Below are 27,095 nucleotides of genomic sequence, written 5' to 3' on the forward strand. Positions count from 1 at the left end.
AGTATGAAAGCAGCAGCCATTGGTCAATCCAAGAAATTGTCTGTCCAATCAATTTGTGTTTTCTAAAAAAAATAGATATATATGGTAATCCTTCAGCCTTGATGAAAGAAAACAAAATTCTGAAGTGGTATCTGCAAAAAGCCTGGAATTCATCTGGAAAATAAAGTTTTTGACTGCCCATCTTTATCAGAAGTTTTTGTTCCTCGAACAATTTCTTTTGATTACATGTAAGTTTATATATATACATATAAATTTATATATATATAATCTGTTGCTCAGATACCAGAGAATTTAATTTCCTTTGATTGACTTGCAAAGGTGGATTTTGCTTTCTTCTGTTCGACCTTAAAACACATAAGGTCACTTTCTGTTTTTCAAACCACAGTTGCATTGAGAGAGCCGAGCGGTAATTGTTTTTCTTTCCTCAGTACTTGCGTTCACAGTTATGTCCACTGACAAGCAGTCAAGTTGGCAAAAAAAAGAGGAAAAGTATTGGGAGATCAAAAACAAATGAACTGAAAGTTTATACTTGTGTCATACTGTGGCAGCAGCAATTATTGTCCTGACCTGAGAATTTTGGAGGGCCTTTTGACGGAAAAAGCAAAAACAAAAAAACAAAAAAAAACAAAAATCACACCTGTACCTAACAGGAAGTGTTAGGAAGGACTAGACCGTGGCAAGGAGAGGATGCGGCCATTTTTCTTCCCACCATTCATATGGGTGTAAGGTATGTGTTCTTCGTAGCTTCCCTTTAGACCCGCCGCTGGTCCGTTATTCCGCCCCCCGTCTTCATCTCTCTGGGAGCAGGAAGAGGGATCCAAGGGAATGCTCTCCATGTTCTCAAAGTCTAACTCAAACTCCTCAATTTCCGGTGGCTTGTTCTCCTCGCTGTAAAAGAAGGAGAGTTCCTGGAAGCTGGGAGGCAAGTCGTCTTTAAGCATCTCGATGATCTCCAGGAAAACGGGACGCATCTTTGGGTTATACTGCCAGCAGAGCGACATCAGGCTGTGTCTGTGGACGAAGGACAAAAACATGCAACAGTGACCAAGTGGACAATCAATGGACTATCATGCACTGTGTCATTCTGCCTATAGATACCTGCACTGACTACTTGTTCATGGGTGACTTCACGGCTCCAGGTCACAAGACCCTCTACGTCCCCCTCCATCCTCGTCCCTATCACTCCAACGAGCTCTGGGTTCTGCTAAGTCCCATATAGCACATTAAATGGGAGACCCAATAACTGAAAAGAGCCCTTCTCTGGAGTGAGTCCTACATGTCTTACAATCCCCGACAAATGGCACTGTGGAACGCTGCTTTGTTTGATGATGTCTGATGGGGTTTTGAAATGGATCATGGTATCATTCCCCCCTTTAAATCGTTAATATAAGGACAGTCATGACATTAAATATGCAGGACCCTTTGATCTGGGCCCGCTATACAATTCCATTGTTCCTGCCTCGTTGGCCTCACAGCCTGCTCGGTCCTTGCTCGACCACCAAATCCAAACCCAGACACTTACAGTTTCCATTTCTTCAGTCTCAAATACTTCTTCAATGAACTCTCTCTTTAACAGGCACCTACACCCCTCCTCAACTACTTTTTTTCTATTACCTCTCCCTCTCCTGGACACCTACATCCCTCTCAAAGACTTCTTCTGTGACCTCTCTCTTACCTGGGCACCTTCATTCCTCCTCAACTACTTTTTCTCTCTCTCTCTTTTTGGGGGGACCACGTTCCCTTCTATTTAGATTTGTAAATCCCTTGTCACGCTTATTTATTTATTTTATTTATTTATTCAAAGTTTTATATAGCGCGAACAAGATCCTTACAGATATCAGAGCGCTTCACAAATACAGGGTAGGGGCAGTAGGAATGAAACCGAGGTAATGGGAGCAGTATAAAAGTCACTAGCATGGTAGGATAATAATAACATACATAAAACATATCAATATACAGTCAGGTAAACAAGTAATATAAGATGGCACAAGTCATTGAACCCACTACAGAGGTGTTCAGGTACACCTTGGGTGTGTGGATGGCTTATACCAATGATTTAGTATAGAGAGAGCACTAAGTGAGGGCATCGGGAGAGTGGATCAGTAGACCAACGTGTATCATATATTGGTCGGTAGTAAGAGAGTAGCGTAGTAGTGCCCCCATCAAGTAGAAGTATAGTGCCAAAGGACCAGGTGAACAGTGCTACAAAGCAATGCAGAGTCTCTGATTCAGCACCTATGAGGATCAGGAGATCTTGGCCAGAAGGATGGTTTTCACCTCTTTCTTGAAGAGTGCAGTGGAGGAGATAAGCCTGGTTTCAGGAGGGAGCGCATTCCAGATCCTGGGTGCCATTCCTGAGAAGGAGCGCTTGTATGTTTTCTCTTTCCGGAATCTACGAGGTTTCAGGAGTAGATTTTTTGTACTTCTATTGGATCTCGAACCTCCTGATATAGACAGCTTTTGAGCGAGGTAGTTGGGTGCATTGTGGTGCACGGCCGCGTGTGTCATAACTGCAATTTTTAGCTGTATTCTGGCTTCAAAAGGCAGCCATTTTAGAGATTTTAAGTCTGGGGATATATGCGAATGTTTTCTTGAGCCAGTAATGAGTCTCGCGGCAGCGTTCAGGGAGGCTCTTAAGGGTGCTGTTGTGGATAGTGGGAGTCTGCTGAGGGCCACAATTCCGTAGTCTATTCGAGGGATGACTAAAGCTTGTACAGCAGTTTGGAAGTCTTCGGCAGGGAGGAAAGGTTTAATTTTCCTCAGTGTGTTGATTTGGAAATTAGCTGCTTTTGTGGCTTTGCTAACGTGCTGCTGCATGTTGAGCTTGGCGTTGAGTGTGATGCCTAGGGATTTCGCCGAATCCACAATGGTAGGTTGGACATTGAGTGCTGTTCGGTTATTGAGCCAGGTTTGGGTGGTGGAAATTTTCACCGGGGCTGAGATGAGTAGGAACTCAGTTTTCAGAGCATTTAGTTTGAGGTGATTATCGGCCAGCCAAGATTGAGTGTTAATAAGAGTGGAATTCAGATGTTTGATATCTTCCGGGGATTGAAGCTTTAGGTACAGTTGTGTGTCGTCGGCGTACATATGGAATTGGACATTGGAGGCTTGGAGCAAGGTGGCGAGCGGTTCCATGACGAGGTTGAACAGTGTGGGGGAGAGGTAGGATCCTTGTGGAACACCTAGATCTGCAGGCACAGGTGTAGATAGCACATTGTCGATCTTGAACTTCTGAGACCGGTTGTGAAGGAAGGACGAGAACCATTTGAGAATCAAATGAGAACCATTTGGGGCTTCACCCCAGAAATTTCTCATGGTTCTTTGGCTTCCTTTTCAGTCAATATCCAAACTTGGCACCCCTAAACCAGCTCACCAGCATTCAGAATATTGAGTAAAATCCTTCATCCCAGGCTTGCCAAAGAGAATTTTCTGTATGAATTTAGCTTTGCTACCCATCAGTCTTATAGCATTGCAAAGCTCAGTTCCATTAAAGCAAGGCTTAGGTGTGAATATCACATCTGTTCTGATGCAACACCCCAAAAAAGGAAAAGGATACTTACCCTGTAAGCATCAGTTTGTGGAAGATAGGTGCTGTAGAGCTGTATGTTCAGCATACTCCTGCATTCTAGCAATGGGCTCGGACGTGTACAACTTGTTTTACTTCGAATTATTGTTGCAAGTCACAAGGTGTTGTGACTAAGCCTATGACTGCTATTGTGCAAGGTCATCGGTTCCATTGTTAGATTGCGATCCCGCACGGCCAGTGAAGATGTAACAGAAGATGACCAAGCACCGGAACGTATGAACAGTATAGTAAAGAAGAGGAAATATATCTGCAACAGCAGAAGGCTTCTCGGAAGGAAGATGGGCGCATGTGAATCTACAGCACTACAAGCCACGAACAGACGTTTACAGGATAAGTAACATTTTCCGTTTGAGGCATGTGTAGCTGTAGATATGCATGCTGTGCAAAGACTGTAAAGCAGTCCTCCCAGAAGTGGTGGATAGCCTGAGGAGCTTGCAGGAGAAGGGAAAAGTGATCGTACTACAGCCTGGCCCACTTGGGCTTGTTGAAGAGCTAGGTCGTCCACACAGTAATGTTTAGTGAACTTGTGTGGTGTGGACCAGGTAGCTCTCTTACAGATGTCAGCTAATGGGGTGTTTCCCAGAAAAGCCATGGAGGCGGCCTTCTTGCACGTAGAAAGCGGCCTGGGTGGAGCAAGGAGCTGGCATTTGGCTTTGGTATAGCCTGACTAGCCGGCGGGCTACTCTTGCTTTAGAAATAGCCCCACCTTTGTGTGTCTTAGTGTAGGCAACAAACAGTTGCTGAGCCTTGTGAAAAGCTTTTGTGCTATCAAAGTAGTACACGAGGGCCCTCTTAACATCTAGTGTGTAAAGAGTTCTCTCCCCTACAGAATCTGGATGCAGAAGGAACACCGGCAGTTCAATGGTTTGGTTGAGGTGGAAAGGAGAGACCACCTTGTGCAAAAACTTGAATCTGAATATGGCGACCAAAGGTGGGAGCTTCCGGAGGAAGCACGTTGACGTCATGAAGGACACCAAATGGTGGTATATCGACGCCCACCTAGGCCACGAAATAAAAAAAGAGAAAAAAGAGACTAACAAAACTACAATTCGGGACCCAACCACTAGATGGCGGAATAATGCACAGCATAGTGAATCCAGAAAGATTCACGCTGCAAAACTTTGGGTTAATCCTAAGGACTACCCTGTCAGCACAAACCTTGAAGAAAGGCACTTGAGGGGAGAAGGCCTGAATCTCACTGACCCGCCTAAGGGAAGTAATAGTGACCAGAAACGCTACTTTTCAGGACAAACTGAAGAGTGCACAAATGGAGGTGCTCGAAAGTGGATCTCATGAGTCTAGTGAAAACTATACTGAGGTTCCAGGAAGAGGCTGGGGTAGCCTGGGTGGGATATCCTTTTTAAGTCTCTCCATAAAAGATATAATGACTGGGACCCTGTTCTGCAGGTAGTCTGCCCCTTCAGCCAAATGTAATCAAATGGGAGGTGCACGCCAGAACTGAGCGTTGCAAATGAAGGAGGTGGAAGACAATGCCCTGCACTGCAGGGTTGAGTGGATCTGTGTCTTTGGGTAGGCAGTAGTGAACAAACCTTTTCCACTTTGCTGTATTGCAAGTTCGAGTGGTAGGGTGCCAAGCCTCTAATTATAGACATGCACACAGCCGGCAAATTCTGACACCCACCCTCTAAGACCTCAGGAACCAGAATGACAAGTTGAGATGACTGGGGTTGGAATGCCTGACTGTGCCCTGCTGCTGAGTGAGAAGGTCGGGACTGTTGGGGAGCTTCTCATATGGGACTACTGACAACGCGAGTAGGGTTGCGGACCACAGATGTCTGGCCCACGAGGGAGCCACCAGGATGAGGGTGAAAGAGGTCTGTCAGAGTCTCCAGACCACGTAGGAAAGAAGTTGGAGAAGCAAAAAAGTGTAGGGAAAAATCCCTAACCATCCATGGTGTTTTACCTATGGACTGTAGGCGCGCAAACCGAGGGGCGCAGCTTTGGGATTTGGAGTTTTCTGCGGTTGGGAAGAAAACTATGTGTGGAAACCCCAACTTTGGAAGAATTGAGGCATCAAGGTCCTTGAAGCCTGTTGAGGAAAGCCCCGTGGATTAACGGATGCATCAGTGCCAAGGTAGTAAAAGGCATTGATGGCGCTGCCGGCACCTAGGAAGGCTGGGTCTTGTGTGACTGTCTCTATGTTGAAGTTGTGGTTGCTCCAAAGCTTTGTGTCGGTGCCGGCCATGGCTGGGGTGCAATGGCACCCCAGGAGACAATTGGGTTAGTAGTGGGTTTGACCTCCTGACGGACAGTGATAGGCCAGTTGGTGTGAGTGATGGGGAACATTACTCGGGGTTTACGTCTTCGGGTGTTGTACCGGTGATGGTGGCTGGTTATTTGCCTCGGAGCCCGAAGGAGAGCTCAGCTCAGTACTAAGCAGGCTGGTTGCCCTTCAAAAGCAGAGGTGTCCCCTTCTCTTCGACATCTTCACCGAAGATATAGGGGTGTCTTTGTCTTGCCACTGCGCACTTTTGTGTTGGATAGGTCACATAGGTAGCTGAGGGTCTTCTTGGACCACAACATGAGACAAGTGGAGTAGGTCATCTCATCGTGCTTCAGCTACAAAACAGATTGAAGACCGAGAAGTGATCATGCCACAAATATTTCGAGTTGCGCTGTGGACAGCACTAAAAAGGGGTCTTTACATCGCAGCCTGCACATTCTCAAAGAGAGTGGCAGAAGAATAAGGCCAAGAGGGTCCGAGGTTCCAAAAAGAACATTGGTGAATATACCCAGACAGTTGAAAAACTGTAAAGAGCGCAATTGTTTCATGCCAAGGGGAGTGGAAGCACCAGAAGGCCCAGACGACGAACGCCATGAGGCATTGACTCTCAGCGTCAGTGACACACGTCCGAACCCTTCGGTGGAAGAAAATAATCTTCTATGGAACTCATAGGAGGAGCCACAACACCTCATGACTTGAAAGACTGCTTCAAAGAAAAACTAGTTCTGCACGTCCTTGCCCAACACTAGATGGCAGGAGTATGCAGAGCATGTGTATATTTCCCCTGGCCAGGAAAGACCATGTGAATCATTTTATACTGCACTAATACTAACCTGAGATGAGTCAAATAAAAGGGAAGTAGCTAAATCCCAGACAAAATTTCTTATAATCCATCGAGCACCACATATCTTCTTGCAGCCCCTCCTCCACGATGCCGGGCACAACAGTAATTTGTGTATGGTACTTTTTTACATCTGGCTCCAAGCCAAAGCTCACAACCTCTTCTACGTGCTCCCGCATTCTCAGAATCATTGTCAGGGAAAGAGTTGGGGGGGTGCAGGGTGGGTCTATGTGATATGAAGAAGGTGACACAGATATATCTTTTCTACACCAATTTAAAGCAAGTCCTCCAGATTGCTTGACTGTTTACTTGAGCCCCTGTACAAATGTGTCGGCATGGTGCAACACGGACACATGCCATGATGAATATCCACCAGCTTTGACCTGTGGATCTACAAAAGCATACGTTTCTTAGACCGACAAATTTTATAAATACTGAGACTTTTATATTTTTAGTTTCAACAAACACTGCATCAACCATCTATTACCTATTCGAATATAAAAGAAAAGCAGACGCCAATATATACTCCTTTGTGTAAAGCACTTGTACTATTCAGAAGTTCTGAAAGGTTTATAAACCATGCTCATTTTCAGAAATACAATATGTCTGCCTCTTTGTATTAAACTACCAGCCTCTTACGGGCAAGTGCTTGCAGTTATTTAAGCTCTCGATTAAGTGAGGGTCTGCGCAGAATGCAGTGGTTGAAAATTAGACAGGAGTGCTGCAAACGACGACGCCTGACGGTGGACGAATGAGTGGCTTTACAAGGAAAAAGCTAAACCCTGCATAGTTTCGTAGCACCTATTCCACTGTTAAACAATTTTGGGATGCTGAAAAAATCAATTTTATCTCACCACTGTGCAATAAAATGCAATGGATTTCCAGCTAGCGGATACAGTAGATGAATGCCTACTACAGAGTAGATCATCCGCTGTCCTGCTACAAATATCTCGATGCTGTGTGCAAAATAGTGCACAACTGGCCTGGTTCCACCATCTCAACTTCCACATTCCCCAACCCTACTCTTGGAAACCCTTCTTTTTCCCAGGAATCCCATATACCAGTGGTTTCCAAACTTTTGACTCCTGAGGACCCCCACTGAATCACTACTGGAAGCCGGGGACCCCCAAGCAATTTGTCCAATTTAAATTTCAAAAAATTAAAACAGTAATCACCGCACTAAAATGCATAGACACACATTAGCACCCCTTCCACAGGACCAGCTTGCTGCCTGATGGAGCCGGCCGGGAGGCTCGATGGACGATACTGAGTTATAGCTGGAGAAAATAGCAGTGCAGTGACTCTGTGGGTTTAATCTAATGGCCTGACGACTAATAAAAAGCAGCCTGTAAATGACAGCTAATGGCTCTATTCTAACCCGAGGCTGTAAAATCAGATGACGTCACATGCACCTACCTCGGGAATCAGACTCAATGCCCAGCTGCCACTCTTGTTGAAAAGTAACCAAGAGGGGAAGGAAGGAACAAGAGTTTCACGCTTGCTTGTAGCAAATCCACAGCAAGCGCAGCAACGTGTTTGAATCCTTTCAATTGAGCAGAAAGGACAAGCAGGTTTGCACGCATGCATGAAAAGAAGTAAAGGCCTCTGTTTTTACAGTGCATTTCTTTAAAAGTGTCCTGCTCAACTGAAATGTAAAGAAAGGAAGTGTCACATTTACTATGAAGTCTTGCTGTGGTTCTGCAGGCTCTTAAACACAAAGACAAAACATGCCTCTTTCTCAGGTGCTTCTACGCCAGACTCAAAGTGCTCTGTGTTGTGCTGCTGGGGGAGAGGGGGTTGAGCTGCAGCCTGGTGCTCAAAAGGCACACAGGGACACGTTGTAAAGGCACAGTGTTGGAATTGGGGGTTGCCCAAGTCTCAAAGGGGGTAGCATGGCATCAAGCGGGCAGGCCAAACTTGGAGGACATGTGAAGCACTCACGCAGTACCCTCAGTCAACACACCAGGCACACTACAAAAGAGGCAGGACACCAATCTGAGTTGGAAAATTAAGCAGTTTAGTATCTCCAACCTGCAAGGCAAAAATGCATTAACAGTGTCATCATAACATGGCGCCAACTGGCACCAGAGCCAAGTATTTCAGTGGGGGATTATTTACATGGGATAAAAAGGGTTGAGTCCAAAGTCCATGCTGTAAGGAAAAAGGATGATTAATAAAACATTAGACCTGGGGCCAATCTGGCGGGGCCAACTCAGGCTCTCATCCTTAGGGGGTTGTAAATGCAGAATACCACATTAGCATAGGTATATATATCATGCACAATCACACCAACCCACCCCTGTGAAAGAAAACATCAGGGCTTCATAGTACCTCTTAAATAGGAGCACCTGTAATAAAAGGTACAATCACCTGCACGGAGGCACAAAAACATGCAATTAACAGTTAGATAGGAAAGTGGCCTCACTATAAACGTTTAACCAATAACCTAAGAGCCAGGCCTAACCTCAGGGACCATCTGGCAACAGGTAACTATGGCATTTCATCAGGCATGTCACCGGCTAGGTGTATCAAACGTCAGGCGGAACATACATCGCCTAGCATTAACATCAGGTAAGGCCCCCCTCATAGATAAGGAACACCTATACAGAAACGGGTAGGCTCCCTCTACCATTAACCTAGGGCAACCCTCCTCGGGGCATACATATAGAGGTGGGATGTCAGGTCTAAAACACTCCAGGGAAAATTAGGCAGCAAGCAAAAAGATGCATTCCAATGGGCCTCTCACTTGGCTGTATATGACAACCCTTTCCCTGGGGACCACTACAACCTTCTACCTCCCTCCTGTGATCCTTAGGGTGAGCAAGGGCTTCTATAAGCAGTTCAGTACGCTTCCCTGGTATCCTGGGGCTCTGAGGCAGCAGTCACCAACAGCCTTTAGTTGGTTTCTAGGCACTTGGGCCCCACTTAGTCAATAGAGGCAGGGGGGGGAAGGCGGACACCGACCCTGTGTCCCGTTGCCCTCTCTACCCCCCACACTGTACATTACTGCCCACACTCACCGGGCTGTCCAGGGCCTCCTTTGCGGTGGGGGCAGGCACCGGCAATGTGCCTCGATGCCCCTGCTGCAACGTGCTCTCAATTGCAGGGCTTCCCTGACCAACTGGGAGCCCTGCGGGTCCTGCAGCACCTTCCTGCGATTTCCGATTCTCCCAGGCCCCTCTTATCCTGTGGGGACCTGGACTGCAAGGCGTAGGGGCAGGCACCGGCAATGAGCCTCGAGGCCCCCTGGCGTAGCACACGCAGAGGGGAACTCTACGCCCCTCTGGGGGAGTCACCCGGCTCCTTCTCTTCCCTGGGGGGTCGGGGCGGCTCAATCGAGGCTCCCTCGACTGCACGGGAGCCTCGCAGCTGCTCTAGTCCGGGCGCCTCAGGCCGGGAGGTGGGGCGGGCACCGACAGTGTGCCCCCGGCCCCGCCTGCCTCACCGGTCCCTCGCGTGGGGACACAGACCGGCGGGGTGGCCTCCCGCTCCGGTTGCTCCTCTCGGGGCCCCCTCCTTGGCATGGGGGCCCCGCAACGAAGCTTCACCCGGGTCCCCCTCCTACCTCACGGGGACCCGGGGCTTAGACTCCGCTTCTTCCTGTCTTCCCGGCCGCCCGGGCAGGCGACCAATCCCTGCGCGGCGTTGGCGGGGGTGGGCCAATGACGCGGCCAGACGCCCCCGTCACATGGGCAGGTCGAGGCTGGCTTCTCGGGCCCAGCGCGGCCCTTTCTCTACTCCGGCGGCCCTCTCCTCACATCGGGGGCCGCCGCAACGCTGCACACCCCAGCAAGGGGGGGGGGGTCTCCTCACGGCGGCGGATTCCGGCGCTGCCACGCAGCGCGTGGCAAAGACAAGGGGTAGGCTCCCTTTTAATTAATTATTTATATAGCGACAAAAGCGCGCCTCCTCAGGCAGCGCTATTCACAGCGCACTACTCCTCACCACAGCGCTATTCACAGCGCACTGCTCCCTGCGCCCACACGGCAGTTCTGGGGCAGATTAGCGCTATTTCTCCTCACAGTCTTCTCAGTGCTATGGCGCTATTCACAGCGCACGGCTTGTTCAGCAGTCCAGGGGCAGGTTGACTGAGGCAGGTTAGTGAGGCACAGTTCCTCGGGGGCACTATCCTCCCAGTCCAGCGCTTCCACAGGGGCCGCAACTTCCCAGTTCAACGCTTAAGGCAATGCAGCAGCAGCACTTCCAAAGGGGGCCACAGCTTCCTGGGGGCACCAACCTCCCCAAACAGCGTCTGACAGGCGCACCTCACAGAGGGGGGGCGAATAGTTCCACAGCCAGCCCCAGGGGCACACTCCTCACCTCCTGGGGGGTTCAAGCCCACAGCATTCCTCCTCATGTGGGCACCTCTTTCCCTCAGCGCTGGCGTAGTTCAAGGTCCCACAGCGTCAGTGTCCTGGGTAGGGGCCCTCCCTTGTCAGGGGCCCATGGGGACAGCAGCGGGGGGGTTTATAGGGGTGCAGGGCCCAGCTCACAGGCCCATGTGGCGGTAGCACCTCACAGCAGGTCCCCTCTCTTCTTTGTCCCAGCGCTGACTGACTCTCTGGTGACACTTCACCCTATTTATACCCTCCTCCCAGGCAGTGCCAGGACCTTCTAGAATGTTGGCACATCTAGCCTAAACTGGTTCTAGGGGAGGGGGTGAGCACCCTGGGTGCCAGGCTTTCCCTCCAAAACTAGGGGTAGCTGGGAAATATTATCTAGACCGCTGACCTATGTCAGTCCAGTGGCAAAACCCATGGCCATGGCATCCATTTTAAAAACAATACATTTCAGTCAGGTACATTTCCAAAATGGGGGTGCAGTTTTAAAATGGGGGATTTTACAAGTGCTCACATTATGTCAGGTAATTACATTTTCACAAGGTGTCTCACACCACTCATGGCCTATACAGGTTTAATCCCATGGGGGAGACAATCCAGATAAGGGGGTCAAAAGCGAAAAATTTTGGGGGGAAAAGGCCAAGTCCAACACGACTCCCCCCCAGCCAAAAGCCAGGGTAGACATATCAATGCCTTGATGGGCTTCCCTGCTTGGGGCGGAAAAAGGTGGACGCAGGCCTGCAACTACAGGAACACCTGCAGTCTCTCCTCCACTCTGGAACCCAATGGTTCTCTTTCGCAACCCTCCCTTCACCAACAAAACCACCCCACTGGTGTTCCCTAGTGGGATGTTTCTCCTTCCTAGAGTGGGAGGCTCTAGCCTCAGGCTTGTAATTCCCTTGGACCACTCTCTTCTCTCCAAACGGCCACTGGTCCACCCATCTGGGGTCTACACCCTCAGACGGACCAGCCCTTAGGGGCGAGGCTCTCCTCCCCCTACTTCTCCTCCTAGGGTTCCTCCATCTCCTACGCCTGGGGACACCCTCACACAACTCTCTCCCCAGCCTGGAGCCGAAACCCACAGGCTGAACCGGTGACAGGGGCGAGTCCTCCCTCTCCCTGCACCCCCTCCCAGAGTTCCGCACCCTCCTAACTGGAGAAGTACCCCTGGGAGTCACTTCCGGGGGGACTCTGGTTACAGATGTCCCTCCCACCAGGGCAGGCAAGCCCTGTCCCTGGCCACCCAACCCAGGATCTGCGCCCTGTGGCTGAGCTGGTGACAGAGAAGAGACCTTCCTCCCTCTGCACCCCCTCCCAGAGTTCCGCACCCTCCCACTGGGAGTAGTACCCCTAGGAGTCAAATTGGTAGGGACCTGAATTACAGGTTCCCCACCCTCCAGGTCAGGCAACCCCTTAACCTGGAACCCCAGTCCAGGATCTAAACCCTGTGACTGGTCAAACCCCCGAACCCCTGGAGCTCCAATTAATGATGCTCCGGGTCCTCCTGACATGAGGGGATCCCTTCCTCTGGATGACACATCGGGACAGCCTAGACTCCCAGCCTGGGGTTCTCTAAAAGAACTCTCCAGGCCCTGTGACTGCAGTTGGGGCATCTCGGGACACCTCCCCGTCTCACTCCCTCCTTTAGATGGGATGTGAGGCCCTACAACCCGCTCACTATCCTGAGACCTAGCTGGGCTTCTCACCTCTCCCGCCACGCTGGGTCGGAAATTCCCTGCACCACTCCTTTCTGGATCACTCCCCAATGTCTTCCCAGACGCTCTGGCACTTACCCAGAGGTCTGCCTCCCGTGCAAGTTCCCTGGGGTCTGAGAACCCGCACCGCAACAGATGGTGACGCAGTCTTGGGACACAACTTCTCAGCATGTGCTCCCGGATAATGGCATGGCACAGCCCTTCCCAATCCTCCACTGCTCTCCTCACCACCCAATCCTCCAGTACAGTCCAACACTCCTCTTCGAACTCTCCCCAGGACTGATGGAACAGCTTTCCCCTGCCCCTAAACACTAACCCGTCCTCCTCTTCCGGGGAATCAGGCACAGTCTCTTGGGTCTCGGGAGTGGGACTCCTTGCACTGGACCTACACTCGCTGCCACCACTGGATCCCACCCTCTTCGGTGAATCCAGACTCCTAAAACCACTCTCAGGGGACAACCTACCCACCTGAGCTGATCTCTCCCTGGTGAAGGCCCTCTCCGCCTCCGCCATCCTCTCCAGCGCTAGGACTTTTTCAGTCTCTAGTCGCTGCTCTTCTACCCTCAGCTGTGCTAAGCCCTCGGCATGCCTGAGCTTTGCCAGCGCCAGCTGATGCTCCCTTTCCTCCCTCTTATCTACCCACTCTTCTGGGGACAGGGAAAGGGATGGGGCAGTGCCCCCGGGACTGGACCCAGTGCGAGACTCCCTATCTTCGGTGTCCTCCACAGCTACTGGCGTCTCTGCCCTGCTAAACTCTTCCTCCTCCTCATCGGAGCAACTACCTCCCAGGGTTCTGGATGGGGAGCCCTCTCTCTGGTCTCTAACCCACTGACCCTTCAAAACTTCGGGGGGGTAGTCAGACAAGTCCCCATTAATCTCTAAGGGCTCTCCTCTCTTGAGGGCCTCATAGAGAAACAAATTCCTCCTAATGTTCCCTACTGGGGGTATCCCTCTCTCCAGGAGGAAGTCTATCACCTCCTGTTCGGTGTACTCCATCAGTTCCACTTCCTGGTAAATCAACCCCATCGTGGCGAGGTACACCCGGGACACACCCTCCCAGTGGAACAAGGGGACAGTTCAGAACACTCTTCAGGAGGAAGCAATCAAAAACAATATTCAAACAATAATCCCCACCACACGGCTCTACTTGTGGTGTAACCTGTGGTCGCTGTGGTACTGCGCAAACACAAGTCCTATCCCACCGCTCTGCCACCAAATGTTGGAATTGGGGGTTGCCCAAGTCTCAAAGGGGGTAGCATGGCATCAAGCGGGCAGGCCAAACTTGGAGGACATGTGAAGCACTCACGCAGTACCCTCAGTCAACACACCAGGCACACTACAAAAGAGGCAGGACACCAATCTGAGTTGGAAAATTAAGCAGTTTAGTATCTCCAACCTGCAAGGCAAAAATGCATTAACAGTGTCATCATAACATGGCGCCAACTGGCACCAGAGCCAAGTATTTCAGTGGGGGATTATTTACATGGGATAAAAAGGGTTGAGTCCAAAGTCCATGCTGTAAGGAAAAAGGATGATTAATAAAACATTAGACCTGGGGCCAATCTGGCGGGGCCAACTCAGGCTCTCATCCTTAGGGGGTTGTAAATGCAGAATACCACATTAGCATAGGTATATATATCATGCACAATCACACCAACCCACCCCTGTGAAAGAAAACATCAGGGCTTCATAGTACCTCTTAAATAGGAGCACCTGTAATAAAAGGTACAATCACCTGCACGGAGGCACAAAAACATGCAATTAACAGTTAGATAGGAAAGTGGCCTCACTATAAACGTTTAACCAATAACCTAAGAGCCAGGCCTAACCTCAGGGACCATCTGGCAACAGGTAACTATGGCATTTCATCAGGCATGTCACCGGCTAGGTGTATCAAACGTCAGGCGGAACATACATCGCCTAGCATTAACATCAGGTAAGGCCCCCCTCATAGATAAGGAACACCTATACAGAAACGGGTAGGCTCCCTCTACCATTAACCTAGGGCAACCCTCCTCGGGGCATACATATAGAGGTGGGATGTCAGGTCTAAAACACTCCAGGGAAAATTAGGCAGCAAGCAAAAAGATGCATTCCAATGGGCCTCTCACTTGGCTGTATATGACAACCCTTTCCCTGGGGACCACTACAACCTTCTACCTCCCTCCTGTGATCCTTAGGGTGAGCAAGGGCTTCTATAAGCAGTTCAGTACGCTTCCCTGGTATCCTGGGGCTCTGAGGCAGCAGTCACCAACAGCCTTTAGTTGGTTTCTAGGCACTTGGGCCCCACTTAGTCAATAGAGGCAGGGGGGGGAAGGCGGACACCGACCCTGTGTCCCGTTGCCCTCTCTACCCCCCACACTGTACATTACTGCCCACACTCACCGGGCTGTCCAGGGCCTCCTTTGCGGTGGGGGCAGGCACCGGCAATGTGCCTCGATGCCCCTGCTGCAACGTGCTCTCAATTGCAGGGCTTCCCTGACCAACTGGGAGCCCTGCGGGTCCTGCAGCACCTTCCTGCGATTTCCGATTCTCCCAGGCCCCTCTTATCCTGTGGGGACCTGGACTGCAAGGCGTAGGGGCAGGCACCGGCAATGTGCCTCGAGGCCCCCTGGCGTAGCACACGCAGAGGGGAACTCTACGCCCCTCTGGGGGAGTCACCCGGCTCCTTCTCTTCCCTGGGGGGTCGGGGCGGCTCAATCGAGGCTCCCTCGACTGCACGGGAGCCTCGCAGCTGCTCTAGTCCGGGCGCCTCAGGCCGGGAGGTGGGGCGGGCACCGACAGTGTGCCCCCGGCCCCGCCTGCCTCACCGGTCCCTCGCGTGGGGACACAGACCGGCGGGGTGGCCTCCCGCTCCGGTTGCTCCTCTCGGGGCCCCCTCCTTGGCATGGGGGCCCCGCAACGAAGCTTCACCCGGGTCCCCCTCCTACCTCACGGGGACCCGGGGCTTAGACTCCGCTTCTTCCTGTCTTCCCGGCCGCCCGGGCAGGCGACCAATCCCTGCGCGGCGTTGGCGGGGGTGGGCCAATGACGCGGCCAGACGCCCCCGTCACATGGGCAGGTCGAGGCTGGCTTCTCGGGCCCAGCGCGGCCCTTTCTCTACTCCGGCGGCCCTCTCCTCACATCGGGGGCCGCCGCAACGCTGCACACCCCAGCAAGGGGGGGGGGGGTCTCCTCACGGCGGCGGATTCCGGCGCTGCCACGCAGCGCGTGGCAAAGACAAGGGGTAGGCTCCCTTTTAATTAATTATTTATATAGCGACAAAAGCGCGCCTCCTCAGGCAGCGCTATTCACAGCGCACTACTCCTCACCACAGCGCTATTCACAGCGCACTGCTCCCTGCGCCCACACGGCAGTTCTGGGGCAGATTAGCGCTATTTCTCCTCACAGTCTTCTCAGTGCTATGGCGCTATTCACAGCGCACGGCTTGTTCAGCAGTCCAGGGGCAGGTTGACTGAGGCAGGTTAGTGAGGCACAGTTCCTCGGGGGCACTATCCTCCCAGTCCAGCGCTTCCACAGGGGCCGCAACTTCCCAGTTCAACGCTTAAGGCAATGCAGCAGCAGCACTTCCAAAGGGGGCCACAGCTTCCTGGGGGCACCAACCTCCCCAAACAGCGTCTGACAGGCGCACCTCACAGAGGGGGGGCGAATAGTTCCACAGCCAGCCCCAGGGGCACACTCCTCACCTCCTGGGGGGTTCAAGCCCACAGCATTCCTCCTCATGTGGGCACCTCTTTCCCTCAGCGCTGGCGTAGTTCAAGGTCCCACAGCGTCAGTGTCCTGGGTAGGGGCCCTCCCTTGTCAGGGGCCCATGGGGACAGCAGCGGGGGGGTTTATAGGGGTGCAGGGCCCAGCTCACAGGCCCATGTGGCGGTAGCACCTCACAGCAGGTCCCCTCTCTTCTTTGTCCCAGCGCTGACTGACTCTCTGGTGACACTTCACCCTATTTATACCCTCCTCCCAGGCAGTGCCAGGACCTTCTAGAATGTTGGCACATCTAGCCTAAACTGGTTCTAGGGGAGGGGGTGAGCACCCTGGGTGCCAGGCTTTCCCTCCAAAACTAGGGGTAGCTGGGAAATATTATCTAGACCGCTGACCTATGTCAGTCCAGTGGCAAAACCCATGGCCATGGCATCCATTTTAAAAACAATACATTTCAGTCAGGTACATTTCCAAAATGGGGGTGCAGTTTTAAAATGGGGGATTTTACAAGTGCTCACATTATGTCAGGTAATTACATTTTCACAAGGTGTCTCACACCACTCATGGCCTATACAGGTTTAATCCCATGGGGGAGACAATCCAGATAAGGGGGTCAAAAGCGAAAAATTTTGGGGGGAAAAGGCCAAGTCCAACACACAGGCTCACAGAAGGCATTTGAGCTCTCACCGGCAGAGTCCACTTGAGTGTGTGCACTGCAGAAGGTATGGCCCGAGGCTCATGACATTCACTGACTGACGTAAAGAGCCAGTGCCGGGGCTGCCCAATGGCTACTTTAATTCCCAGCCACTGTGTTTTTGAGAAAAAAAATCGGCTGCAGCGTAAATGGGCGGCATGTTATGAAATTTGCACTGCAGTGAGGAGCAATCATGGCACCAGGGCAGTTATGATCTGCGACTGGACCCGATCTTACTACCAGCGGCAGACTCGTAAAAGTACCTCCTGCTGGCAACATGCTGGAAGAGTCGTTCGCACAGCGGTGGTAATTATTAATTAAATTGATCCCACTGTGACCGGATTGACCTGACCCCACCCGATACCGGTGGCCAGGCTGAGAGAGAACCACGGACCGCGGTGGTCGCTGGAGTGGTTGTCCTCAGCCCAGAGCAGTCACCAGTTCAATGCGTGTACCTGCCAGAATTATGAGGCCTGGCGTTGGTTGCCGCGGGAGTGAGAGTCCATGACTGTGGGCCGGCCTGTTGCCCTGGCACTGGCTCGCCTCGCTATGACTATGGCTAAATCTCCTAGTTGTAGTTAACTTGTTATGCCTTTAACGGCGCACTGCGGTCATCCAGTGCTGCCTGGGGCTGTGTTACCGAGAACTGTGCAGTCTTTTTTGTGCATTATGATTAGCGCATTAATTCGTTTGGCAAGGGTGACTTAGCGCCTCTGATGTGGCAAAATAAACTTGCAAGTAGCGGGCAGCACGACGGACAGTCTGTGTTTCCCATTGCTTCATGTTACTCAGGAGAAAATATCACTCATGGTTGTTGAAATGACTCACTCATAATTACTTTAAATTATGAAAATGTCACACAGCAGTCTGGAACCTTGGCAGCTATGTTACACGAGGTGCTGATGAAAGGAAACACGTTTTTAAAGCATGCACGCGCTTTTACTGTAAATGCGTACACACTACTTAAACATGCAGTTGCAGATGGAGAAGAGCCCTGCTGCCTGGTCAAGGTGCTCCGATGCTCTGCAATCTCGAAACACAACTGTCTGGGCCAGATTGTATTGTACTCTTGCCTGCCGCCCGGCGCCAGCATTTACACCTCTTATCTGCTGTGAGGGCGCATGTGCGTTTTGTTTTTTACTAAGAAGGTGGGCACTCAAGTCCTGCGGACCCCCTGGGAATGTTTCACGGACCCCTGGGGGTCCGAGGACCACAGTTTGGGAAACGCTGCCATATACGATCAGTATTGTTAATGTTGCCAACAATCCCAAGCCAGCTCAGCCTTAGCTTCCTTCAGCCGCTCTGCCATGTTAGGAATAATTGCAAACACTCCCATTTCAGGGAGATAGCCCTCTTGCGCCACACCTTTATGTTTTTTGTTAAATTCGCCCTTCCAAGTTTTAGCCTCTAGAGCTTAGTTGTGACACAGGATTCTGTTTTTGTCTTTGGTAAGCCTGAAATCGTACAGTCCATTGAACACTCTCATGCATACGTTATGCTGTAAAAAAATGGAGAAAATACAAGCAGGTGCAGCAATAAGCATTTTCAAGCAAAGAACACTTCTTTTAATACTCTTGTAGGTGGCAAGGCAACCAGAGAACTCTAACAAACAAAGAACATGCTGTAAGAAATGCATGGGTGATAGGTGGCAAGGGTCACTCTTGCATGTAAGAAATAGTCTCACAGATGCTTGGGTGGTCTACTTCTTACGTCTATGGTTTCTATGCAAACGTAAAACAAACTTGTACCTAAGCGCCCTTCAAAGGAACCAGACCACAGGCTGCAATAGGCTCACGTGGAAGCCATCCAGCTGTGCTTAGCTGGAAATGCAACAGTCCTTAGTTCCTCAGATCGCTCACTTGTCTACTTTGAGTAGTTTTAGGATTGGGAACGTCGTCGGAGGGCTTCCGTGTTTTTACTGTGTTGTTTTTTAATTGCATTTTTATTTATTGAAATCAGATTGGGTTTATGAACATCTAAAGGAGATATGTGGTTTGAAAGATGGTTGGCGAAGATGTTAACGGGACATTTGCAGACAGTTACAATTAGGCAGATAAAAAGCCTATTTACTGTACACCATTTTATTGTAAAGAGGGACAGTTGCATGGTGAGGGGTCTGATTGGGAGTTTCTCATTCATCACAGCTTGTGACTAAAAGGAGGTTAAATCTGAGTGCAGCCACAAATGCAGGAAGTGGGGAGATTGCATACAGTTAGTAAGAAGCGAATTACCAAAAAAGGAGGCCGCACTAAGATGAACGATTGGAATCCCAAATCGACGCATGGAGTTTCGAAGTTTAGGTTGAAAGTAGGGGGCGTCTCTGGGGCAAGTTTGGCTAACAGAATGGTACGATTATATTGTACCACACAACATTCAAGGGCTACTTACAGCCTCACTGGGCAGTTTTCGGGCTGCTCCAGCGACCCGCCATCCATGACAAACTTCAGCACTTGCTCGTTGGAGAGTCCCTGATAGGGCTGCTCGGCTAGACTCGTAATCTCCCACAGCACGACGCCAAACGACCTGGAGGAACACAAAAACACAAATTAACCTGCTGCGGCATTACCTAAAGCAGGCAGATGTACATGGGTCGCACTGTATATGTCACTGCTTCACCGCCACTTCAAAAGGCTAGGCTACTTCAATCGGATCTCAGCAGCAGCACAAGAATGGCACCAGTATTGTTCTCTTGCACAAATGTAACCCTTGCTTTGAGCAAGAATGCATTAATCTTCCTCAAAAGAGCGATACCTACTTCTAACTTTCTCCTCCCTTCTCCCACTCTTAATGCGCTCAGAAGCCTACATTTGAGTTGTAAAATGTGTAAAGTAGAGTGCTAAACCACTTCCCTTCAAATCACCTAAGGATGCAGAAACATTTGGTGTTTGCAACCAGGTGTTTAAGTGCTCTGGTCATAAACCCTACTTCAGAAGATCAGCGTGTGACTTCAGATAACTGGACACGTCGATGCATTGACTGGCAGAGGAAGGCATGTTTAGTTTAAGAAAAGATGGGAGAACAAAAAGAGCAAATTATTTTCTAATGATGAGGCAGGAGGCTAATGAGTCTTGTGGAGAGTAGCGAGATGTTCCACAGGTGGTTCCCTAATACGGAGAGCACACTGCCTCCATAGAAGGCTTATGAAGTTATCCCTAAAGAGCAAAGTGGACTGGCTAATGAGTAAATTGTGGATTTGTTTCACAGGTAGAGGATACTAGAATGCAAATTAGAACATTGGAATGTTGAGCGCACCACTGAAGACAATGGAGTAGCTCCAAGCTTATAATGCCTTGTAGAAGCCCGGAGCTCCAACAATCCAATGTTTGTCTTCATGTTTCTCCATTTTTAATTTAGAACATTTTTCCGAGAGGGCGGAGTTTTCTAATAGCCTTATAGCCCTTCTGCCTTGGGCTAAATCGATTGTTAAAGTCTCTCTCTCTCATTATAGAGCCTCACATGCATCTTGGACCTATAATTTGGGTTCAGGGCCTTTAACAACTGGTATGGCCCTCGGCAGCGGGCAATAAGGCGATATGGTTCTAATAGTCACAGCACACCACTAGATCCAAATTAGTTCTTAAATCGCGGGTGAAAGAGGACTGCTACAAAGTACAAAAGAACTGACTTCATAATTTGGTAGCCTAAAGGACTAAACCATGAAATAAAACTAAACTAATGCACACTTGTACTATTGATTTATTCACAATAGAAGTGCAGAGGCAAGGGGTTTACACCTGTGCAAACCAGGAGTGTGGGCACAGCACTTAGTATATGTGGGCAAAGCTTTTTGCATTCTCAAGCTCATCGATCAGAAGCACAAAAAGAGTGCACAGGACAGACCTAATGACACTTACCAGACGTCTGAGTAAGCCGTGAAGACACCGTCTTTCAAGGATTCCGGGGCCATCCACCTCACTGGCAACAGACCCTTCCCACCCTTGCGATAATAGTCAGTTTCGTAAATATCTCTCGTCATCCCAAAATCTGAAATGGGGAATTAAGAGAGTTAGGATGGCGCAGTCATCGGATCTGTATTTGTGATCTAAAAGCCTGTAAATTCAAAGTAACATGCTTGGTAAATTATCATCCTAGCGGTAACGTAATATATAAATTTACAGCACTAGACTACCAAAAAAGATATAATGCACAAGTACAAATTCAAAAGCTTGATTTAGTTCAAAGTTCCACCATGCAGTATGTGACGCTACATACACCATAAGCCAGCAGTTCTTAACCTCGGGTCTGCGATGCCTACTCACAGGTTCCTCGTTTGCTTAGAAAATTAAATAATATCAGCAGACTAATAAAGTGTATATCCATATAGCAAAATGTAAAATTCAAATGTTAAGGAATTGGTTATTGGAGGCAAAAACAACTAAATTGGTATCCTTAGCTCGGTTAGTGAGGAGCATCGAAAGCACAGCAGACAGAATCCAGCAAGGACAACTGGCGGCCTCTATTGGAGGAGGCACAAGGGCAGTGCCGTAGCTAGACCTTATGCTGCCCGTGGCGGCCCCTGCGTTTTCCGCCAGCGGCTGAATTTAAGAGTGGGAGTGCTGGTGATTCCTGTGCCTGCTGCACCGCGACGGTAAGCAGGTAAGAGCGGGTGGTTGGGGGGGCGGTGGGGAATCTCCCCTGGCCCCAAAACTTGAGCCGCCTGGGTTGGACCGCCACACCCCCTTACTACACCACTGCATATGGGGCAAAAAAGACTGACGTGCTACAGCCTAGCATATTACTTCGTCTTAGAGAAACTAAATCAAATTAAGGAAAAGTACAACTTTCCTGTTAAAATTTAAATTTCAGTTGTAGTATCTTTTTTGTAGGTGAACTAAATAAAACTTTTAATAAATTGCGTATTTATTCATATACATTGTGTAATTGTGTGTACTGTCTGAGGTTTAAATGGCAGAACTGCTTATTCCAGGGTCCCCGGCTTCCAGTAGTGTTGAGTGAGCACCCGCAAAAGTAAAAATGTTAGAACCACTTCCTTGGGCAGTGTAGCCGGGATACGAGAGCACTACTGAAAGAGAACTCAGTGGCTTTGATCTATCCAAAGTAAGAGGCCACAAAGGCCACGTTACACATCTGAGACCATCATATAACTCAGAAGATGCGAAGCTACATTTCTGGAGTCAGCGCCCCAAGTCATTTCAGAATTACTTTTTCCTGTCCCTGTAAAAAGACAGCTAGCCCTAGATTTGACACAGAAAAAAGATCCCACACCCATTTGCAGAATGCACTCGTCTTTCGTTTACATACATTACTTCTTGCTTGCACTAGTGCAGGGGCAACTACTCCGTTTGAGCGTAGGAGCGTCGACCCACTTAAAAATCCCCAGAGATGAAAAAGAAAATTGTAATTAATTACTGTTTAATTTTTCATTCCCCCTCCCGAGCCAAGCGCCAGAAGAGGGGCTGGTTTGGCACTGTTTGAAGTGCCCATATTATTTTGGCCGGCTGTCCTGCGACGGCCAACCACACATGCACACTTTAAACCACTAATCCAGCTGTCTTAAGACAGCTATGTTAGAGCTAGCCAAAGCATCCAGAGCGCTGTAGAGCGCTGTGGAGCGCCGAGAGAGGCCGCTCCCACCAATCCTAGGGCTACTCTTATGCTGGTGAGAGCAGCCCTAGGATTGGCCAAGGAAGTTGCTGCATCCGGTTCCTGTGTCGAAAGAAGAGTGAGGACTTCGCCGAGCTCAGGTAAGCTTTATTATTTTTTATATATATTATTTTACGCGTCCCGCACCTTCCTCCCCCGTAGATGCCAGCCGCCACTGCACTAGTGATTTGCAATCACAATACTTTCACTCATTAAGTAGGAGTGTTTGCCAAAAGGGAGTAATATCTGCATGAAAGCAGAGCACGACGCCCTTGGGTTAGAATTAGTAAGGCGGATCGCGATACCATGAATATAGGTCTCAAGCTCTAATAGCATTAAAAGAGTGTAGTCTGTTTTTAATGCACCAAAAGTAGTCTGACCAGGCGCCTCCAGCTGACGGGTCAGCTGACCATGTCAATAAACATCAAACTGATCACCATGAGACCTGGGATTGAAACCCAAGCACTGGGTGAAACTGTCTGAAAACGAAGAGGTGCTCACTGCAGATTACGAGTGAAAACATATCCGCGTGCACTCCCATCGCCTCAACACCTTTCAAAGTGTGAGGTTATCGCCAAAGGGTAAATTGATCAGAATCTTAAATTCATACGCAACTGAAGACGGAGCACAGCGGAATAAGCCTCAAAGGAGTCGAGGAAATTCCCTGAGAAAAATTGAATAGCCACAACCAGGAAGTTCTAATACTTGTAAATGCCTGTAGGTTAGCTTCTCTAATTCCTTTAATCTCTGTGAAATGATCAAAGTGAGTTTTCTTTCAGCAAATTTCCAAAATACAAAACGAAATAAAAGTTATTGAGGTGTTTAGCAATAACGCCAACATATTTTACCCTCCCTAATAACAAAGACTACTCACCTCCAATTTTTACAGTGAAATCTTCCGCTACCATACAGTTACGAGCAGCGAGATCTCGATGGACAAACTTTTTGGCGTTGAGATACGCCATGCCGTCAGCAATCTCGGCCGCCATCTGAAGCATCTCAGGAAGAGTGGGAGGCGGGCGGCCTGGATTGTTCTGCAATGGTAAGGAAAGGAGATTACTCATGCAGAGTGGTTTACATTCCCAGGAGGAAGTACTCTTGACCACTCCCAACTCAAACGCTCAATCACATGCTTTCAGCCACCTCACCTCTGCCTCGGGCCGCAAAGAGCGGAGGTAACTTTTCAGGTCACCATGTGCCATCAGCTCCATGACCACCAAAGTGGGTTGCCCCTTTGAGACCACTCCTAGAAGGCGGACCTAAAAGATCAACAGAAAAACATGATGCAGCAATTGTCCAACATGAACTCATTTCAAATGTCAACACTCAGCACCAGACAGTATAAAAGACATTTAGCTAAATCTCAATTTTTTTTGAATCTATGAAAGTTTAAGCTGCTGCTTTCAAGTTTGTATCAGGTTTACTCAACCAGCAGATTCGGAAGACTCAACACTCTTCTAGCTACCCGCATCCCAAATAACTGGTACGCACAGAGCACACTTCGGGCAGTGAATTCTAGATCTAAGAGAACAGCCCACCTATGTACTGCCACTATGCACATTAGCTTATGTAGCAGAAACGTTTCCAATACAGACTGCCATCCTTAAAGACTTTGCACATTGGGTAGGATGGGAGAGGTGAGGAATTGTTGTCGCTAATTTGCACTGTGCTGATAATCCATGTGGCGCCATAAAATCAGGTCCTGTCCCACACTTAACCCTGCTGCTTACCTATGTATGAAAGTGATGCTAAACTCAATCGAAGGTCTGACTCCAGCCACTTCTGCCAAGTCACTGCAGATGGACTTCCTGGATGGGACTAGTGGCAGTCACAAGGGGGCACTATCTGTCGGGAAGGCCCCCAGGCCACCATCCCACACACGCGATCCCTCTACTGAGCAGCAGCACAATAATTCAGAGCATCCCTAAGTTAGGGTCCAAGAATAATCTGTGACACCATGTCAACTGCAGGTTGGAGGGAGCCTGGTTCCAAGGGATGCCTGAGGCTGCTTAGAGTAAGAGGAAGGGACATGGACGGGAGAGTGGGAACTGGGTCACTAGACAGAATCGGTATGGGGTTCGACCATTCAAACCATCATCGCTCGGTGTTCGGTACACATCAGTGAACATCAGTAGTTCCTACCACATGATGGCAGCTGAACGCCTTCATAACAGACGCTTCATTTAAGAACTCTATGCGCTCCCGTAGACTCGCAGATTCGTTCACGGTCTTGACAGCCACACGGTTTTCCGGGTCGCCTTTGATGATATCTTTGGCAATGCCTTCATACACCATCCCGAAGGAGCCCTGGCCCAGCTCCCGAAGCAGGTTGATCTTGTCTCGAGGAACCTCCCATTCATCAGGAACATAAACTGTAAGAGAAGATAAACATATATTCAAGACCTATTTCAATCCAATTTCGATAACACACGTGAAGCAACACGGACAATGCTACCCTGGGACTAGGTGTAATAAGTGCATGGGAAGATAAAAAAATTATGCCTCTTCTGAAGAAAAGATGAGACGGTTAAACAATGTAGGTAACACTGGCAGGACAAGAACATGAACCATCTCTCAGTCTGTGGTTGTCCTCGTCTGGGTTTCATGCTGCATTTTCAGGTTTTTAGTGTTACGTCTCCCTTCATGCGGTTTGCTCCTACAAGCTGCCGGGCTGACTACAGACCTGGAGCAGACATGGACCAACCACACCCTGATTAAACGGGCATTTGTTATTACTGCTTACAAGGGTGTCTCATTATACAAAATGGCTGAACATAAAAGAATTAATCATGTGCAGCACCGGGTCCTATGCTCAGGGAGCTTCGAACCACTTCCAATGAACGCTGAGCATCGACACAAAGCGCGACGATGATTCATCAAGCAAGGAGTTCACTGGGACCGAGTTTTGAAGGAAAGGACATCTCATGAGATGAAACCCAGCTGCTCTAGGACATCTAGGATTGTATACGATAGACACGCAGTACAAATAGGTGGCACTTACCTTCGCTGGCACTGATATACTCCGGGTTAGAGGATGCATAGAGCGGTCCAGACGGGCCCCCAGTTTCCCTGAAAATAATTAAAACATTAAATTACTAGGGTGCACCATTTAGGAAATACTTCACCAATGAAGTCACCATTGCTGCGCAATCATGCGCATGCTGGCTCTTTTTAATTGCTGCTCAAGCCTATGGAGACCGTCTGCTCCCCTTCACAGGCGGCACTGTCAGCCCTGCAGTAGAGCAATGGAGGTCGACCCCGTCTTCCTCTTTCACATAATAGACGACAAGAGACTTTTGGCCTCTCCACGATAACTGTTAGTCCGTTCTGCGATCAGACTAGGGTGAGACTCGACTCTTTTTACCATCATTTCTTAATGTTTCAAATATTTTTATTTGGTTTTAAATTTAACTAATGCTGTTGTACGCTGTAAGTTAATTCAATAAGCATCGCTCCACAGTGAACACTCTACAATAGGCAAACATGTTATTTAATATAAAGTTGCATTCTCTTGTAATTACTGGAACTGAATCTCACTTTGGGCAAGTCTCAAATTATCCTGAAGCTTTTAGTCTCCCATGTTTCGCGGATTACACACCGGTCATATACTGATAGGGAAGTTGAACATCGATACATGTCATACTGTTTATCGACACTACAGTTTCAGCTGCACCATGCCATAGGGGATATATTTAGGTTTGCTCGTTCCCTATCTGGGGGCAGAGATGATGCAAGACTCCAACCTAAAGTGGGTAAGAACCCACATCCCCAACATTTCTTTCTGTTTTACAAAGTTGGGCGTCTTTAGTGAGTGTACTGTGTCCGGCCACCATGCACACTCACTGAAACATCACTGGGTTCAGTCCCCACAATAGGATAACTGGACAAGTCACTCTTACTAGTGTTAGATGTGTTGTCTTGCAATATGTGTCTGTTTTTATCCTCTGAGAAAAAGATTCAGACACTAGTAGAGTCCAGCAAATACATGTCTACCACTCTTTGTATAATTTACCATTTAATTAATGTTTTTTTTATTTTGAATTAGCAAAAAGGAATGTGGTCCTTAAGAAACCACACTTCTCTTTCGAAAATGAGTCAGGAACAAGCTGGTTCCCATATAGAAATATGTCGAACTAAATACCACCTTTTTTTACTTCTACCCAAAGGGGACAGAAATAAAACATTTTAGGGTCCACCAGGAGGTAGATCTTATAGTTTTTTTCAGCAATGTCATCTATTCATACAATACAATACATTTCTAAAGCGCACAGCTATCTCACAAAGGCGTCCCTTCATCAAGCCATGTGTCTCAATGGTAGACATGTCCATTGGAAGTGAAGGTGCCCAACAGATCTCCGTGGCGAAGGC

The 27,095-nt window shown here is 49.1% G+C and overlaps 1 protein-coding gene across 1 annotated transcript in view; it reads right to left on the bottom strand.

The window, feature by feature from the left end:
* Positions 1–492: 492 nt before the first annotated feature.
* INSR (insulin receptor) overlaps positions 493–27,095 on the bottom strand; it is a 305,153-nt gene continuing 278,550 nt past the window's right edge. The window contains exons 15-21 of the mRNA XM_078670766.1: positions 25,729–25,796; positions 24,870–25,099; positions 23,876–23,986; positions 23,602–23,761; positions 20,978–21,107; positions 19,512–19,646; positions 493–1,011 (exon numbers count right to left, since the gene is read on the bottom strand). Of these exons, the coding sequence (XP_078526892.1) occupies positions 657–1,011; positions 19,512–19,646; positions 20,978–21,107; positions 23,602–23,761; positions 23,876–23,986; positions 24,870–25,099; positions 25,729–25,796 (1,189 nt within the window). The 3' untranslated portion in view covers positions 493–656. The remainder of the gene's footprint in view (positions 1,012–19,511; positions 19,647–20,977; positions 21,108–23,601; positions 23,762–23,875; positions 23,987–24,869; positions 25,100–25,728; positions 25,797–27,095) is intronic.

Source organism: Lissotriton helveticus, chromosome 12 (assembly GCF_964261635.1).
Source record: "Lissotriton helveticus chromosome 12, aLisHel1.1, whole genome shotgun sequence".
In the NCBI taxonomy this organism is placed as follows: domain Eukaryota; kingdom Metazoa; phylum Chordata; class Amphibia; order Caudata; family Salamandridae; genus Lissotriton; species Lissotriton helveticus.